Raw genomic sequence first — 17,196 nt, forward strand, 5'->3', positions numbered from 1 at the left:
TGGAGGAGCTGCTCAGCTGGGTTAAGACGAGCTCTTTTCTGCTCTTTTCAGCTGGCCTAACCCGAAACATTTCTTGAGTGGGTGTGGGTGCCGACAGTGAAATTTAAATCCCTCGGCAGTCCCCGTGGGATGGCGGGAGGCAGGCTGGAAAACACAGCTTTGGAGAGACGGGATGGGGGAAGTGCTGCGCGGGAGCGGAAGCCCTCGCAGAAGGATCTGCTTGCTCCACCGTGTAGGTGCACCGAAGTTTTTGGGCTGGGTCACTTGGGCGCCCGGTGACATTGCAATCACACCCGGGGCTCGGTGCCAAGGAAATCTCCCCCTGGTCAAAGCCTGGAGAGGGGTTTGCGGGCAGAGGGGGACCAGCAGCCCTGGGGCATCGCTGGCCATCGGGGACTGATCGGCACAGGCAACGGCTGGAGCGGCTTTGCTCACCGCCGAGAGCCCGTGCCGCCGGCGTTGACCTGCTTCGCCGTGCTGCCCGTCCTCTCTGCATTATTAAAGCCTTCCGCCTGGCTCCTGCTCTCGCTTACTCGGCTTATTATGTTTGCTCAGCCTCCGTGTCGCCTCCGCGCTCCGGGAGAGCGCGCGGGGCGGCAGCGGAACAGCGCCGGCAGCGTGGCCGGCTGTGTTTTGGTGCAGCAGTGGAAGCCTTTCTCGGTGGCAGCCAGCCAGCCTTCCTCCTCATGCAACCCAAAAAGCTGCTTTGGTCCTTTTCAGGGGGGGAGGGGGGGGGGATGGGGAGTCCACTTTGGGGTCTGAACCCTGCCCCTGTCCTTCCCAACCCCTTGCGTGGACTCTGCACCCCTGGCGCTGGCAGGCAGCAGAGGAAGCCTTTGTGCAATCGCTCTCCTGGACCCGGCCTGACCTTTAAACGCTGAAGTCATCTCTCGCCAGAGCACAAACACAGCAGGGCCGGGCTCCTCCTCGGCCCTGGGTTGCTTTAGCATTGCTCCTGCTCCGAGCAGGGAGCTTTTCCCAGCTCCGGAGCCCCTCCTGCGGCTGCGGTTACCCCTCCCGGGGCCAGACGGGGATCCCAATGGAAAGGCGGATGGACCGCTGCCTCGGAGTTTATTTTTGCTTTCTTTTTCCCCCTTTTTTTTTAGCATGGTGGCTGGGAGGGAAGGACGTGCTAAGTTGCCTTGCGGCCCCTGGGCTAACGGACTGGTTAAAAATAAGGCAGGGAGGGAGCCGCCTCCTCCTCTTCTTGCCCAGGGCTGGCTCTGCGCCTCTGCCCTGCGCAGCGGGGATGATGTGTGGCGTTGGGGACAGAGCTGCCTGCCCTGCCCGCTCCCCCCGCCTCGGGACCCCCCTGCCGGGGCCAGCCCGGAGATGCCCTTTCGGGATGCGGTGGTCCTCAGCGAGCAGAGAGGAGCTTTTGTGCCTCTGGAGTGGGGCCGAGGGGCTGCCCTGAGCCCAGCAGCCGAAGGGTTAAGCTTTCTGTGTTGGGAACGCAGGATTTCGGCACAGCTGGGGCAGATCATGGAGGCACCACTTAATGCACTATATAAAAGGGATTTGCTGGGAGGGAGCTGAGCTTTCTGGGCTGGGGGTGTAACCAAGAGCAGTGTGGGCAGGGATGGAGCCAGAGCTGGCTGTGTGATGGGGGTGCCCCCGCCCCGCCCGAAATTTTGCTGGCAGCCCTGGCCCTTCTCCTCGCCTCCAGGTGGTGACCAGCTCATACTCTTCCTTTTGGGCATTTCTTCCAGAGCCCTGGCTCCCAAACACCTTCCCAAAGCCACTGTGATGCCCCTGGCATGATAGTCCTGATGGAAGGAGCTGCTTTGCCTGCTGCCAGCCTGAGAAATCCTGGGATGCGTGAGGATAGCCCGGGGGTGTGGGGGGGGGGGGAACGATCCTGCTGGGTTGGCACTCCTGCATGTTTTCTAATAATCTTTTTGCTGCAGTTTTGCATTAGAGATCCTGAACGGGGCAGGGATGTGCCTGAAACAGAAGGTGGGATGTCTGGCAGCAGGTGACACTTCTGGCTTTACTGAGATGGGCCCAAGGAGGGGCGCGGAAGGCTGCCTAAATAATTAGGTCTTTCCAATCAGTGCTGATGAAACTCGGGCAAGCTGCTCTTTCGTGCTCCCAGGGATTATTCCAGCGCCTGGGGAAGGGGCGAGGAGGCTGCCCATCCTCAGAAAAAGGCAGGTGAGGAGCCCCTGCCCCTCTGCCTGCCTGCAGGCAGCTGCCTGCCGCCGTGGCAGCCCGGCTCCGCCGAGCGCTCATCATGCGGGAGGGACCGGGCGCTGCTGCGGGGCGATGCTCCCATCTTGCGGACGGTTTCGGCATCGGCGGCGGGGACGGATGGGGTGGAGGATGGAGACTGGGGGGGACGGGACAGCCCGGTCTCCGCCTCCTGCAAAGCCTCGTCCCGCCGGGAAACCGCCTCCCTTCCCCGGAGCCCATCGCCTGCCTCTGGTCTGCACCCCGGCTCTGCCGTGCCCGGATTCCCGGAGGTGCGTGACCAGGCTGGGAGGGGGTCCCCGTGGGGTCCCCACGCTGGGCTGGACACCCCCACGGGTATCCTAGTGCTGAGCACCCAGGGCCTGTTGCCCATCCCCGTGGCATCCCACCCTTACCTGCAGCCCGGCGTTGACCCTCAGCCGCGGCCCCTTGGAGCTGTGGGGCAGGATGGTGATGAAGAGGGTCCTGGGTTGGCTCTGCCGGTCCATCTCGGAGGCGTTGGCCAGGAGGGTGAAGCTGTCGGCCTGGGCCCGCGGTCCGTCCTGCCTGTACTGGATCTGCTGGTTCTCCACCTGTGGGGCAGGGGCTGGGTGACCCTCCTGGGAGGACACAGGCCACCAGCCCCACTGGGGAGGGGACCAGCCTGGGGGGAGGGAGGGAGGGAGGTGGGTGCCTGTCACTTGCTTCGGAGCATCCCTGTGGGATGGATCCGGCTCACAGACAGGGAGCAGGATGTGCGTGGGAAGCAGACCCGGAGCCCAGCGTGGGTCCTCTACCTGTGTCCCCACCCCATATGCCCCCAAAGCCATGTAAGCACACCTTGGGTGTTGATGCACACCTTGTCTGCAGGGCAAGCCCACCATCCCGAGCCCCTCCATCCCAAGGACAGAGCTCTCTGATGCAGAGAGCCCTCACCACAGCCTTCCCCAGTCTCCCAGTGCCGCTGGGGGCTGGAGACAACCCCGGGTTCTTCCAAACTCCCAGCGTGGTGGGCAAGCGGGCAACATTGGCTGTTCTACCTCGTTCCAGGTGAAGCTGTGCAGCCTGCCATCCTCGGGCCGCTCGCTGTTCAGGAGGGTGCCAAACCGGGGGGGCTCAAGAACCTTGAACTCCACGCCAAGAGCCGTGTAGTGGGAGTTGGGGATGTTGAGAATGCCCGTGGAGAGGGTGACAGAGCCACCTCCCAGCACCGTGGTGTTGCGAACATCCAGGGGAACGGCGATGGGGAGCACGGTCAGGCTGACCACCACCCTCTCCAGCGGGTCTGCACCGCTGGCTGTGATGTCCACGACAAACCGGTCACGCTCCTCCTCTGGCTTGGAGTGGAGGTAGAGGACTCTGCCGTTGTTGATGTCCTCCTGGGTGAAAGACTGGATGGGGTCCAGGCTGGGCTGCTCGTTTGAGTCTCGGCCGTGCTGAAGCATCGCCAGGAAGCCGGACGCCGGGGGGCTTCTCACCAGGTAGACTATGTCCTGGGGGGGGATCTCTTCATGGGCCACCTGGGAGTGTGGGGGAGACAAGTCATGAGTTGGGGGCTGGTGCCTGCGAGGTTGGGCTGCCCCCCAGCCCGCTTCTGTGCAATCCCACAAGACTTTGCTGTGGATGAGCTGTAAGGGTCACCTTGTTGCTGAGGCCATGCCTGAACCCCCTTCTGTCCCTGGGCAAAGCCTGATACGGGCACCAGTCCTTTGCTCTGGGCAGGTGGGAGTAAAATGGAGTCCCACTGGTAGCTGGCCTGGTTTGGGGGCTGGGGAAGTGATGCAGGTGTAGGGAATGACTAGAGAAGGGGATACTCACCAGTAAGTACTCCTCCTTGATCCCAACTGCTTCCCCTTGGAAGACGTGGATGTCCTTGTGGTTGACTATGCTCAGGGGGCTGGGATGGGTGTCCAAGAACACGCTGATGGCCAGCGTGTCCTCCACTGCCACCTCCTTTGCTTCTACAGTGAACTGGAGCTCATCCCGGCTGTTCCTGCTCCCGTTGTGGCGGTAGGAGATCTCTCCTGCTAGTAGGTCCCTCTGGGAGAAGGCCATGACTGGCTGCTCCCCTATCAGCACGGTCCCCCACCTTGGGGGAGTCGTTATCAGGAACCGTATCTCTTCATCTGACCTGATGTCCATGTTGGTCTCCAGGCTGAGGACAGAGGAGTCAATGGTCCCTCGGCTGCCTTGGTGGATGACTAGTCCAGTGTTGTTGACTATTTTGATGTAGGGGTCCGACGCCTGTACTTCCAGGAGGGCTGTGGTTTGGTGGAGGCCATCTGACACCTGTAGCTGGATCCAGCCTCGGTCAGCCCCTGAATGGACAAAGAGGATCTTCTTCTTCCTCAAGTCATCCTGTGTGAACCGATAGACCTGGTGGCTTCTGTCATCGACAGAGAAGATGCTGCCAAACAAAATGTCCTTCCTTACCAGCACCAGCTGTGTGTCGGAGAAGCCAGAGTCCTTGTCAGTGAAGGCAATGTCATCTGTCGTCAGCAGGTGCTGCCCATTGCGCACCACATTGAAGACCTTGTTCACCACCTGGACTGGGGGGTGGTCATTGATGGGTTGGATGGAGACCCTGAAAACACCTCTCACCTCCTCTACATCGGGCTCAGCACTGCCCTCGCCCTGCCTGATCGCTACGAAGGGGATGTCGTCTTCCAGTGTCTCGGAGTCATCGTGCTGATACAGCAGCCGGCGGTGGAGTATGTCATCGTTGGTGAACTCTGTGATCTCCTCTCTGGAGGCCCAGCCATGGGAGGCAGCCCAGGCCAGCCTCCCATGTGCTGGCCCCTCAATCACTTCGTAGAGGTAGTCCATGCTGTTCATGCTCTGTACAAACAAGTGGTCCTTGGAGATGACGGCTTGCCCTCCTTCTGGCACAGTCAGGAGGACATTGGTCAGTGCTGGTGCATCAGGGTCCCCGCCAATGCTGATTGTGTAGGTATAGACGGGAGAGTGCCGCTCGCCAGCGCGCACGCGAAACTGGAAGGTGTCCTCAGCTTGTTGAGAGTTCCTGATGGTCGCGCTGTAGCTCAGGTGGTTTCTTTGCAGGTCATCTTGGGTAAATCCAAAGCCTTCAGTCAACCTGTTGCCGAGCAGCTCCAGGTTTCCCTTTTTGGGAGCCTGGATTATCATGTAGTGGAAGGGGAGTGGGGCAGAGTTTGGATCTTCCAACATTGCCTCCAGCTCCTTACTGGTGATATTTCTGTGCCGCTTGTTCTTCATCTGGAGGGGGACCATGGTCCTCATCTTAATGGTGGCTCTTTCAATCCTTATGAGAAAGGTGTTGTTTTGCAAGACCTTCTGTCCCACCTGGACTTCGAATCTCAGCTTCTCCACAACATCTTCCAGCCGGTGCTCTGAGTCTGTGCTGAAATATTGGATGCGTCCTTGCTCCAGGTCTTGTTGGTGGAAGGACTCGACTTTTTTCCAATCCCCTCCCACACTCCCTTGCTTCTGGACCTCACCGTACCTTAGGGGCTCTGTGAGGACATACAGGATGGCGACCTGTTGTTCCCCAGCGTTTGTCTCCACTGACAGGTTGGCAGTGGTAATGCGTGCAGCCCCTCCTTGGGAGATGGACAGGCCGGTGTTGTTGCGCAGGCGGATGTCAGGGTCAACGGCGAGGATCCTCAGGGTGGCAATGGGGCTTGGGATTGTGCCATCGCTCACCTGCAAGGTGAGCTGTGAGTTTGTCCCACTCTGGTGCACATAGACTATGTTGCCTGCTTCCAGGTCCCTGCAGGAGAACTCTTCGATGGGCACTCCAGGATGGAAGTCATACTCCACATAACCCTCCTCCATCTGCTGGCCACCGTGCAGCTGGAATTCGAGGTCATCACAGGATGTGTCATCATCTAGGACCTGCAGGATGTCTGTGGTCAGGTGTTTTCGTGTGTGCTTCAGGATTGTCATGTGGTTCCCATGGGGAAAGATCACCTGTGGGGGATCGTTGATGGGGTTGATCATGATGGGCAGCAGGTACATCTGCCCCTGCCGCAAGCACTCTGGGACCCCTTGCTGAGCAGTCACTGTCACCTCCAGCATCAGCTGGTCCATGGGCCCCTCGGAGCCATCGTGGACGTATCTGACTTTCCTATTCACAATGTCCAACAAGGTGAACTTCCTTCTGCTCCTGGACCCAGGAATGTCCAGCTCCAGCTGGCCGTGCCTAGGGTCATTGGTGACGCTGAAGAGGATTTGGGACTGCCGGATGTTTGCAAGGCTCAAGTCTACTGTTGGCTGGGCATGTTTCCACTCCAGATAGGTCATGCCCCCTTCAGAGACGATGAGGGGGCTGACATGCAGCAGCCTGCTGATGTTGGCGAAGGCAGGTGGGAAGCTGTTGTCCGGCTGGCACGCTTCCACCACCAGACCCTGTGCTCCCGGCCAGACATCTGGAGGTGGGGAGGTGGGTGCCTCATCCTGCTCGTATGCCTCTTCATAGTCCCAGTAGTGGTCTTGCTTTCCACAGCCTGATGTGATGTCCTTCGTGATCACGGCATCTTGCAGACTCCTCCTCTGCAGGTTTATCCGCAAGTCCTCCAAGCAGCCAACAAATGAGTTGTTGGTCATGGTCCACACGGACGTGAAAGCAAGATGGTGCTCCCTCAGCCTTTGCAAAGCTTTTTCGTTCATACCTCCGATGAAGAGGTTTCCCTGAAGGTCCAGGTAGTTGTTGATGCCCCGGTTGGACGTGGATGAGGCGTAGTAATCAATCAGGATCTCAAACTTGTGGATGTCCGTGTAGACTTTGACATAGTGCTGCTGCTCATCGCTGATGAAGATGTTGTTGTGCAAGACGATGATGCCGTTCCCCTTCTCGACAAACCCCCTCAGGCGCCCGTTGGAGATCTCCAGGTAGAAGAAGTCATTCTCCAGCCCTGCGTGGTAGATGAGGGGTGCCTGGGTGATGCTTGTTGTTATCACAAATTCGATGGTCGCTTCCTCCCTCGCATCCCACGTGGGAAAAGCAATGTAGGAGTGTGGCCCCAGGAACCCAAAGGGCTCCTCGGGCTCTGCAGAGAACTGTGTGCTGCACCCTTCCTGGACCCGGTGGAAGATCTTGGAGCTGCCATCAGAGGACAGTGGGGAGAGGACATCCAGGCCGTTGAATGTCACTAAATGGAGACAACCTCTGAACGGTGAGCTGGCCTTGGCAAGGTACGGCAGGTCAAGGCTGCCTGTCCCACCGGCGTAGAGGCCGTATTGGATGTCCAGCTCCCGTATGGGTCCTGCGATGTCCACAGAGCTGTTGAAGAGGCTGTCGATGGTGAGCGTCATCCTGCCGTCTTCCACCAGCAGCTCCACATCATGCACTACCAGGTTATTGAGCTGCAGCTCTGCTGGGGACTGCAGCGTCACCTCCTCCGAGCCCAGCTGCAGCCTGGCCTGCAGGGAAGGACATGGAAAGTGCTCAGCTCAAGGTGTTATCTGCAGCAGAGGAGACACCTCTCCACCTACCAGAAGCACCTACTGAAGCGTGGGCTGTTCCTGGGAGCTCACAAGTGTTTTGGTCCCTCTGGTCACTACTTTTTGTCCTGTCCCCTTCCTCCTCTGCCTGTTCCTCCTTCCCCAGCCAGATCCCCCTGTGGGCAAGCCTTCTCTGTCCTGCTCTCCGAATTCATCTCCTTTTTCACTCTTTCTCAGCAAACCCCGCTCTCGGGGCTCTTTCCCCGAGGTCCTCCATCTCCCAGTCCCACTGCCCCTCCGCTGGGTTTTTCCTCTTCCCCCCACGGAGGAACCCTGCCAGATGCTGGCTCCTCTTTCCCTGCTCCATCCTGCCCGCTGTCCTCCATCCCTGCAGCCTGGGCTGCTTCCAGCCCTTGCCCTGGGAACCGGCGGGGGGAAATAGCAGGTTTTGCTCCCCACAAGCAACAGCCCGGAGCCTGCCTAAGTAGAGGGTTCGCTGATGGACTCGAGACACACCGTCTGCATTAGGGAGACCTCCGGCCAGCTGATTGCTTGCTCTCCTGCTTTCATTTAGATGTGGTTGGTGGCCCAGCCCAGGCTGCAGGAGAGGCGGGACGCGTGCCTCGGATGTTCCCCGCTCTTTTCCTTCACTGTGGGTGCCAACACCATAACCGCAAGAGGGGGGAATTTTATTCTTCTTGTCCTGCTGCCTTCCCACGCCCCGCCTGGGCTTGGGCTGTGGTGGGATGGGGGAGACCTCTCCTTTCTCTGGACCCTCTCAGCTCACCCTTTCTCTTCGTTAACCCCTCGCACCCCAAGGGTGCTGTGCACCGTGTCTGACCGTGCAATGTACATGGAGTGTCGGTGTCTGGGTGTCTCCACGATGCTCCCCACCACCTGGGCAGTGGTTGAGAAGCTTCCCCAGATGGAACCCGCTTCTCTGTATTTAACCAATTTCCCCCCCAAAACTCTGTCCGTGCTCCCCTTAAACCCTTAACGTCCCCTAGGAGGGGACTCGGAAGGTGTTGCCCCTCCGTCCTTGCGCTGGATGAAGCCCTGACCCATAGACCCCAGCCTGGGGGGGGTTGCTGACCTGCAGGGTGCCGGCTCGCAGCTGGAGCAGGAGGTGGTCGGGCTGGCCGGCGGCTAGGAAGAGCAGCCCGCTCCCCTGGCTGGTGTACAGCTGCAGGCGGAGCCGCACCGTGCGAGAGGCGTCCGCCAGCGGCATCTCCACGTAGCCATCCCCGAAGAAAGAAGCTGGGGAGAAAAGGGAGAGAGTCAGGAGGGGAAGGAAACCTCCTCCCACGAGCCCCATCTGTGTGGGTGCTGTGAATCTGGAGCCTCCCAAACCCATCCATCGGTCCTTCCCCCTTTGCCCTGGGACAGGGTGCTGCAGCCTGGAAAGACTCTCGGGGGGGGGGGGGGGGGGGATCCGTTTTCCAATTTTTTCCTATGGGAAAGGGTTTCTAGGGGCTGGGCGGTGGGGCAGAGGTGGCGGTTCTCTTTGCCCGTGCAGCATCCAGAGGAACCTTCCCCCTCTTTGCTTGGCCAGGGTGGATGCAGTAGCTCCTGTCGCTGGGCCAAGTTCCCGAGCGTCGGAGGGCAAACAGTTGCCCTAAATCTTTCCCACTTCTGCCACAGCCGTCTCCCTTCGGAGGAATACGATCCCTTCCAGTGGTGGCCGTGTCATGACTTGGCGAGACACCCCGGCTGGTGCCAGTCGCTGCTCAACACAGAGATGCTGCGCGGGAGCGCCGGGGATGCCACCGCGTCAGCCAACGCCGCGCTCAGCTCCTCTCCCTATTCTACACCGCTTTCCAGCAGCTCTGCCTATCATCCAAGCTTTGCCGATGTTCCCCGTGAAGGGTGGCTGCTCCGTCGGCGCTGGAGGAACAAACGCCCCTGCCTGCGAGCCATATGTGGCCACGAGACCGTACGGAAGCCTGGTCTCCAACTGGGCGCCAGAGGCTGCAGCTGGAAGGGGTTCAACGCCAGCCTCGCGGGGACTCAGCGCAATGGCATGCGGTCATGAAATGAAAGACTGTGTCACAGGGCATACGCGGGAGAGGGCAGAATTAAAAGCACAGGGAGCGGCCAGGCTTAATTTTAGAGTGCTTATACTTTTTTTTTTTCACTTTTTTTTTTTTTATTTGGTGGCTCAATGCACGTGTAAATGCGCGTGTCCGCGATGCACCGCCACCCATCCTGGTTAGCTCCAGGGCAAAGTTAACTCCGCGTTTGCAGGGCAAAGTATAAACACTCGGAAGACCCGTAAGCTGTAAAAGTTTGGCGAAGATACGTCGGAGGGGTGAGCACGCGCGTTTGCAGTCCATATGTAGTCACGGGCTGTAAAGCCGGCTGCGCTCGAGTTTGTACGTGTGGAGCTCGCCTGCCGCGCTTCACCACTGCCCTTCTTGTCATCGGCCCCACGCTTGGGTTTGGTGGTCCCACAAGCACTTTGCTGAGGTGCCGTGGGGCAATGAGGATGAGGCTTTGGCATGTCCCATCCCCTGCTCCCTTTTGGAGGAGGCAGGGATGGAGGTTGGGATGCTGGGATGAAACTAGCGTCCTGCATGGTGAGATCTGGGTGTAAACTCCCATGCGTGCTCTTCCAACTGCTTTTTTTTTTCCCCCTATTCCCCAAATTTCTATAGGGCTGACCAGGGTGGGAAGGGGCAGGAATGGGGCAGACCCTCCCTGCTCTGGCAGGCAGGCTTTGGGGTGGTGCAGCAAGTTTAGTAGGACATGGTTTAGTGGTGGTTTTGGCAGCGTTAGGTTGATGGTTGGACTTGATGATCCTAACGTTCCCTTCCAACCAACGATTCTATGCTTTGAAGTGCAAACCCAACCCTGAGCAGCCACGGTCATGGAGGGCTCTAACCATCGTTAGAGGTGCTGGAGAGTGCTTGCCTGGCATAGGTAGATTTGGAGGACTCTTGCATTTTCTTCTGAGCTGAGCTCTACAGTGTCCTGCATAGGGCGTGCTCCTCTGAGCCCTTCAGGGATGGAGAGACCTCCTTGCCCAGACCCCACGGAAAATCTTTTCCTGTGGCTGGCAGTAGAGAGAAGCACCTTGGCTTTCTCCTGAGGTCTGGGAGAACATCGTGAGTGTTGCAAGGACCATCACCCGCCCCACTGAGGGCAGGGAAGCAACGGCAACATGGAAATATTGAGCGTTTGCTTGAATATCAAGCCCTTTGCTCAGCCCGGGGCAGGGCCGCCAGCGTGCCTTACTCAACCCTGCTCATCTCCTGCCCCTCCTGCCTGCCCTTGGCATGGGGCACTCTGGCTTCCTCCTCCTCTTTGGCCCAGCCGGTGACTCAGAGGAGCTTTGCTGTTCTTCCACGGGGGCCGTGAAGGGCTCTGTCCTCTCCTGACCTGCTCCCTCCTGCCGATGGTCCTTGCGAAACCAGCCCGCCCCGGCGTGCCTTGCTCGGTGGCCAAGGGTGGTAGGTGACCCGGGGCTCTCGGCACCACCTTGTCCCGGCATTTGGTGAGCAGGAACGATGCGGCACCTCACAAAAGGGAATTTTCTTCTCCCAGAAAGGCGCGCACATGTGTGTGCAATAGACGGCGGTCCCCGGAGACATCGCGTGCACGTTACGTGTTGGCTCCGTTGAGGTTTCCCCCGCTGTCCTCCATCTCCCACAGGGAGTTTGGTACATTTTGCTTTTGTGGCTTCCCCTAATCCCCAAAATGTGCTCTTCAGATGGGTACCGAACGGCTGCCGTCACGAGGAGGGAAAGCTTGGTCGGAGCCAGACCCACCAGCAGCTCCTTGGCCAGGCAGCATCTCCCATGGGTGCTGGGGATCACGTTTTTGGGGCTGGAGGAGCCTCTCCGGCACAGCCAGCCTGTTTTCCAGTGTGACAAGAGGCAGCAGCTCCCGCAGCCAGCACGTTTTGTCCCGCCTCTGCTCTCCCGAAGCTGCCAGAGAGGCTTTTCTTCTCTTTCTCTCATAAAATACTACTAATAAAAAGTCGGTGAAAGCGTGGGTGCCCGGGGGAGCGGTGCTGTTTGCTGGGGGGGGGAGGCAGGAGGGACCCGTGCCCGGCTCCAGGAGACGCTGGGATTTTTCTCCGGCGGCGGCAGCAGCGCAGTGTGAGTTACTGCTGTTTGTCTTCCCCGATTCCTGCTTTATTTCAGGGCTGCTCTCCTCCTCGACACCGCAGCCCGGTCAGGATGCGGACACCGACCCGCGGCATTTCTCTTTCACGAGGGACTCGCAGCTTTTCACCTCCTCCTCCTCCTCCCCTCTTCCTTTCCCGCCACATTGCAAAAGAGGCAGAAAATATGTCTTGCTGGATCTTTCCCCCCGCCCAAAAAGAGCCTCCATGGCACAGGGTGCACCATCCCGATCGATCGCTCGGATGGCAGCTCCCATTTGGGCACGGATGGAGAGAGCGGGGATCCCTCCCGGGGTACCCAGCCACGTCTGTGGCTGAGCATCCCGGGATCGCCCCATGCGCATGCGCTCCCCTGACCCAAAAGCACCTTTCCCAGGTGATTTAAAGGTGCTGCCATCCCGCCATGGGCACGTCGTGCCCTGAGATGAGCTCCATCCCCGCATGGGGACGCCCGAGGTGGCCCATCCTTCCCCACCACGGGGAGCAGCAGGTCCCTGTGGGTCGGGATGGGCACTCTGACCCTCCTGCTAAAAATAATCAACGTTCCCATCTCGCCGTATCCCGCAGGAAACCGCTGCCCCTGCCTTGCCAGGCCGATGGAAAGGCGTTGACGAGGCGAGAGGGGCCTCCGTCACAGTTTCCGAGCAGCCGGCCAGCAGCCAGCAGATTATAGGCTGCAGTGTCATTTGGATGAATTTTTTTTCTTTTTTTTTTTTTTTTTTTTTTCTTTTGCATTGAGAAAAAAACAAGGAGACGAGCCAAAAGCTCTGAGCAAAGGGTTGGGAGCGAGGCCCCGGGAGCGTTCGGTTCCTCCCCGGGGCCGACGAACAAGCGAGGGCTCTGTGCGAGCCGCCGCTGCCCCGGCAGCCGCCCCAACCGCCGGCCACGCGCCGGGTCCGCGACGCCTTGGCCCTCTCCCTCTGCTCCGCCGCTTGAAAACACGCCGGGTTTGGCCTCTCCGTTTGCTGGTTTTTGGTGTTCAGGGAGTTTTTTTGGCATCCCACCCCTCGAACGAGCCGGCTCCGGCAGCCTGGGGAGCAGAACCCTGTGCTGGGCAGCAGCGTGGAGGGGGACCCTCGTCCACCCCGGGGGGGGCTCCAGGTTCCTGGGGAGCTCTGGGGCTCCGCGCGGCCGGTTTGGGCTCTCCTCCATGTTTTAACATCTCGGCACACAAACTTCTCCCACCTCCTCCCCAGCACGTAGGAGGGAGGCTGGAGGAGCCAAGTCCCAGCGCAGGCGAGGGAAAGCGCTCGCGAAGCTCAGCGGGAGGTTTTTTCGGAGCGGGGGAGGCGTCTCCTGGGTGTACATGGGGCAATGTGAGCTGGCGGATGGATGGATGGATGGATGGATGGATGGATGGACAGATGGATGCCTTCCCCCCCCCCGCAGGCTCCTACCCTGGCTTAGAGCATCCCCAGCCCTGCCCGCGGCATGGCTGGATGCATTTTGGAGATGCGTCGGTGGGTGGGGGACGCAGACGAGTCCTCCGAGGGGCTGCAGGGACCCCCGTCGCTGTGCCCAGAGCGGGGGGGACGTTGAGGGCGAGCAGGGAGGAGCGGAGGACGGAGCCGGGGTTGGGGGGGGCACAGCACCAAGGAGGGGCTGGCCACTCAACAAGGCTTCATTCAGGCTTCATTCGGCGGCGGGGGGCAGGTGGGGGGCCAGAGCTGGTGGCCCATGTGTGTTTGCAGGGAGGGGACTGGAATTCATTAAAGCAGCTCTTTAATGACCGGAGCGGGCGCCAGGAGAGCCCCGTGCACACACATGCATCCCGTTCCCCCCCCCCCCCCTATTGAAAGGCTCTCTGTTTTTGCAGTCGCGTCCCACCCCGGCCACACCGGTTTTCTGACGGTGGAAAAACAAGCGGGGATGAAGGCTCCTTGTTGCCCGAACAGCCCTGGGCTTGTGCGGCCGCCGGCGCTGCCCAGCCCGCCGGCCTCCCTCCTTCCTGCCCGCCGGCCCATGCCAACAAGCGGCCCCGGTGTGGGCAGCGTGCCCGGTGCCGCCGAGCCCCCATCACCGGCACGGGGTGCCGCCAGGGCACCCCACCCACCGCCAGCCCGGTGCATTCCTCCTCTCCAGCGTCAGGAGCTTGTTTCGAGGCCCTCTGAGTTTATTTTTATTTTTTTTTTTTAGTTTTATTTTATTTTAATGACTTTATAAGGTAGCGAGCTCACCCGTCGCCAGCCGCGCTGCACTGCACCCACCCGCTGTGCAAACACCGAAGGGGCTGGGGGGGATGCGAACAGCGGAGGGGCTCAGGGACATCCACCCGGCCCCGGGGATGCTACGAACCCCTCCTGGTCCCCCCCACAGCGTGGCCGTGCGCTCCCATCCCTGCTCCCAGCGCAGGCAGGGTGGGCAGGACCAGCCCTCCTGCCTCCGCCGTGGGTGGCCCGAGGGTTCAGCCTCCCTAATCCTCAGCCTGGATCTGCGATGCCCAGCGGGACCCCCAGCGCCCCGGCTGCATCCCGGGTGGTGCCGGGGCTGTGCCGCGTCCCCATCCCCAGCGTGGGGTGGAGGGGATGGGGGAGGAAGGGATCCGATGGGCTTTCTGAGAAAGGCTTCATTATGTTACACATTCCCTTCGTTTTACGGCGTGGTTTTATTTATGGCCGGGGAAGGAAATGAGCAGCCTGCGAGGCAGGCGAAGGCAAACACAGCCGCTGCGGAGCGGCCCTGGGGTTTGGCTGGGGCTTTGCTGGGAGGAGGGGGTGCCGGGACTCGGGGGGATGCTGCTGCCTTGAAGGATGCTCAGAGACCCCAGCGGGTACCTGGGTGCAGCGGGAGGGCTGAGCACCCGTCTGGGTCCCAGCGTGATGGAGACAGGTCACACGTGAGCTGGTCTCGGGATGCAGCGATGGCATCCCAGCCCCGTGGGGACCTCGGGGACGTGCCGTGGTCCCCTTCGCGCTGGCAGCCTGGAGTTGCCTCCAGGATGTGCTGAGGCATTTGGGATGGGGCAGAACCAGCCCAGCAAACAGCCCTTGCCCCGGGAAAAGCTTCTCTCCTCTCTCCTGCTTTTGGGGTTCACCCCTGAGATTTACAGGGTGTCATCGGCACGGATCCATCCCGGCTGTGTTATCTCCCGGCGCGGAGGAGGGCTTTTTCTCTTTATCCCCACTCCCAGGTTTTATCATCCGTGACTCCCGAGACGCCGTTGCAGCTCCCACACCCCGAGCCAGGGCCGTGCGTGCTTTTCAATCCCCGGCAACGGGAACGAGAGCTCCGGTTCTCGCCTCCCACTCTCCACCTGGCTCTCCCTCGCAGTGGGGCTCCCCGGGGCCGGGACCGACGCTTTCCAGGAGTGCCGGCCAGCGGAGATTGCTGGAAAGCAGCGCCCCGGGAAACCGCCAGCAAAGCCACAGCCCATCACTCTCTTAATCGGAGCTGCCGACTGCCACAGAAGTGGCCATCGCCCACCCTCATTTGGGGTGAAACAAGAGCCGGGGTGCTCCGTTTACGTCCCCATCCCGTCCCGCTGGCCACTGCCTCCCCAAGGGCATCGTCCGCCCCTACCTCTGGCTGCCCTGCGCCGCTTCGAAAAACCTCCGCCTGTGTTTATAAATCCAGTTCCTCTCCCCGTTCCCCCGCCAGCTGCTCTCCCCTGCCTCCCGCCTGACAGCTTCGGGGGTGAAAAAAAAAAAAAAAAAGCGAAAAAAAGAGCTTTTTTTTTGGCAGCTTAGGGGGGGTCAGGGGAAAACATCCCCCTGCTAATTCTGCACTGCCTGGGAGGGGGGTCTTGCTGTGTCACCCCGTGTCCTGCCAGCCCTCGACCCCCTGCCCAACACGTGTCCCTGCTCCTGCTGGCCTTCCCCCCCCTCCTCCCTCCCCATCCCTACGAAGCGGCGTGAAGGAGCTGCTGTAGCTGGAGGCCATAAAACGGGGTCCGGGAGGTTTGGCTGGAGCGCTGGAGCTCCAGCCCTCCGCTTATCCAGCGTGGTTTTACGATGATTCAAGCAGCCCTAAAGCTTGATGGTATTTCCTGCGCTCTCCTGCTCGGCCAGATGCAGAACCACGGAGGGAAAGGCAAAAGGGACGATAGAGAGCCGTGGTCCCGGCCGCGCATTGGCCTTGTCCCCCTTACAAAGACCACGGTGCTTTTAGGAATTTCTTGGGGGGGGGGGGCAAACCCAGGGCGAGCACCCCCAAAGCCCGGCGTGAGCGGGAGAGCCTTTTAATGACGTGCGGTTAAACGACTCTGGAGGGACTTAAGGAATAAGCGCCGGCTGGAAGCGGTGGTTGGAGTTTTTGCCCTGGGAAGCGAAGCCAGGGCGGGGAGGTGGGGAGGAGAAAGTGGGAGGATTTGGGGAAGCGGGAGGCTCAATGGAGCTTTTGTGCCGTCCCCTGCAGCGTGACTCAGGCTCACTGGGGCTCCCGCCGCCAGGAGAAGTTGGCCTGGAAATATCGTATCAGCCCCAGAGGACGTGGTTTCCAAACCATCCCAAAGTCGGGTTTTGTTCTATATTTTTTTTTTTTCCCTTCTCTTTCTTTCTTTCTTTTTCTTTCTTCCCAAGCCGTCTCCCCCTCTCGCGCCCGCTGGCAGGTTTTCCAACTCCACCCTGCACATCCCAATCCCCGCTCCCACAGCTTTCCCTTCCCCGGCTCCGGGAAGGGCTCGCAGGAGGGGACACGGTGGCATACGAAGGGACAATCCCAGCCCAGCCCAGCACCGGAGGAGCGGGGCGGACTGTGGGGGAAGCCTGGGCTGGAGGCTGGGTTATGGGCGAGCGGGGCAGCCAGGGCGCACGTCCCACCCGCGGATCCCCAAATCCCACCTGACAGAGCCGGTGCCTGTTCCCAAACCCGTCCCCAGCCCCGGTTGGGGGGGAAGGAGCCTTTCTGGGAGTTGGCGGGGGGAAAGCGGCGGAGCTCATCCAGGGGATGCTCACAGGCATCCCTGGAACGGCTGGACGTTACCGGAGAGATCCTCAACAAACAGCGGCGGCTGCCGCTGGAGAAGGGCCCAGGCTCAGATGTTTCCCAGCCTCGCTGGTGTCAAACGGCTCTTGATGTGCCAAAAATCGTGTGTGTGTGGGGGATTATTGGACAAAGTCGGGGCGAGGTGAGGAAGGACGGACACGAGAGGAGCGCACAGCCCGGCTAGCGGAGGGAGATGCTGAAGCTCTTGCGGGAGCTACCTGCCGGCTTTAGTTTCCGCATGGAAATTTAATTTTGGCACCCAGGAGCAGCTTTTAAAATGTGCAGCTCAGGGTGGTCTGCCCATAGCTGTGCTGGCAGGGCAGCCCCCACAGCCCCCACAGCCCCGCAAGTGGCTACAAGTGGCCACGGCCAGGATGGGCTTTCGACGATGCTGGGTGCTGTGAGGGGCAGAGGAAAGTGTCTCCACGGACAAGGAGGGGTGTTTGCAGCATGGAAGGGGAAAGAGGATATTTTTTGCTCATCTGAGGGTGACATACTAAGTTGTCCGTCTTGCAGTTCTAACTGCAAAGAAAATGAGTATTTTTTCCCCCTTTCTA

General features: G+C 60.3%; 1 protein-coding gene across 1 annotated transcript in view; it reads right to left on the bottom strand.

The window, feature by feature from the left end:
* The window catches only part of CSPG4 (chondroitin sulfate proteoglycan 4), a 28,020-nt gene that overhangs the window by 5,409 nt on the left and 5,415 nt on the right, over positions 1-17,196 (bottom strand). The window contains exons 2-5 of the mRNA XM_082488608.1: positions 8,684-8,847; positions 3,988-7,569; positions 3,210-3,689; positions 2,586-2,762 (exon numbers count right to left, since the gene is read on the bottom strand). Coding sequence (XP_082344734.1) covers positions 2,586-2,762; positions 3,210-3,689; positions 3,988-7,569; positions 8,684-8,847 — 4,403 coding nt within the window. The remainder of the gene's footprint in view (positions 1-2,585; positions 2,763-3,209; positions 3,690-3,987; positions 7,570-8,683; positions 8,848-17,196) is intronic.

Source organism: Vanellus vanellus (genome assembly GCF_965231255.1).
Source record: "Vanellus vanellus genome assembly, chromosome: 11".
Lineage (NCBI taxonomy): Eukaryota > Metazoa > Chordata > Aves > Charadriiformes > Charadriidae > Vanellus > Vanellus vanellus.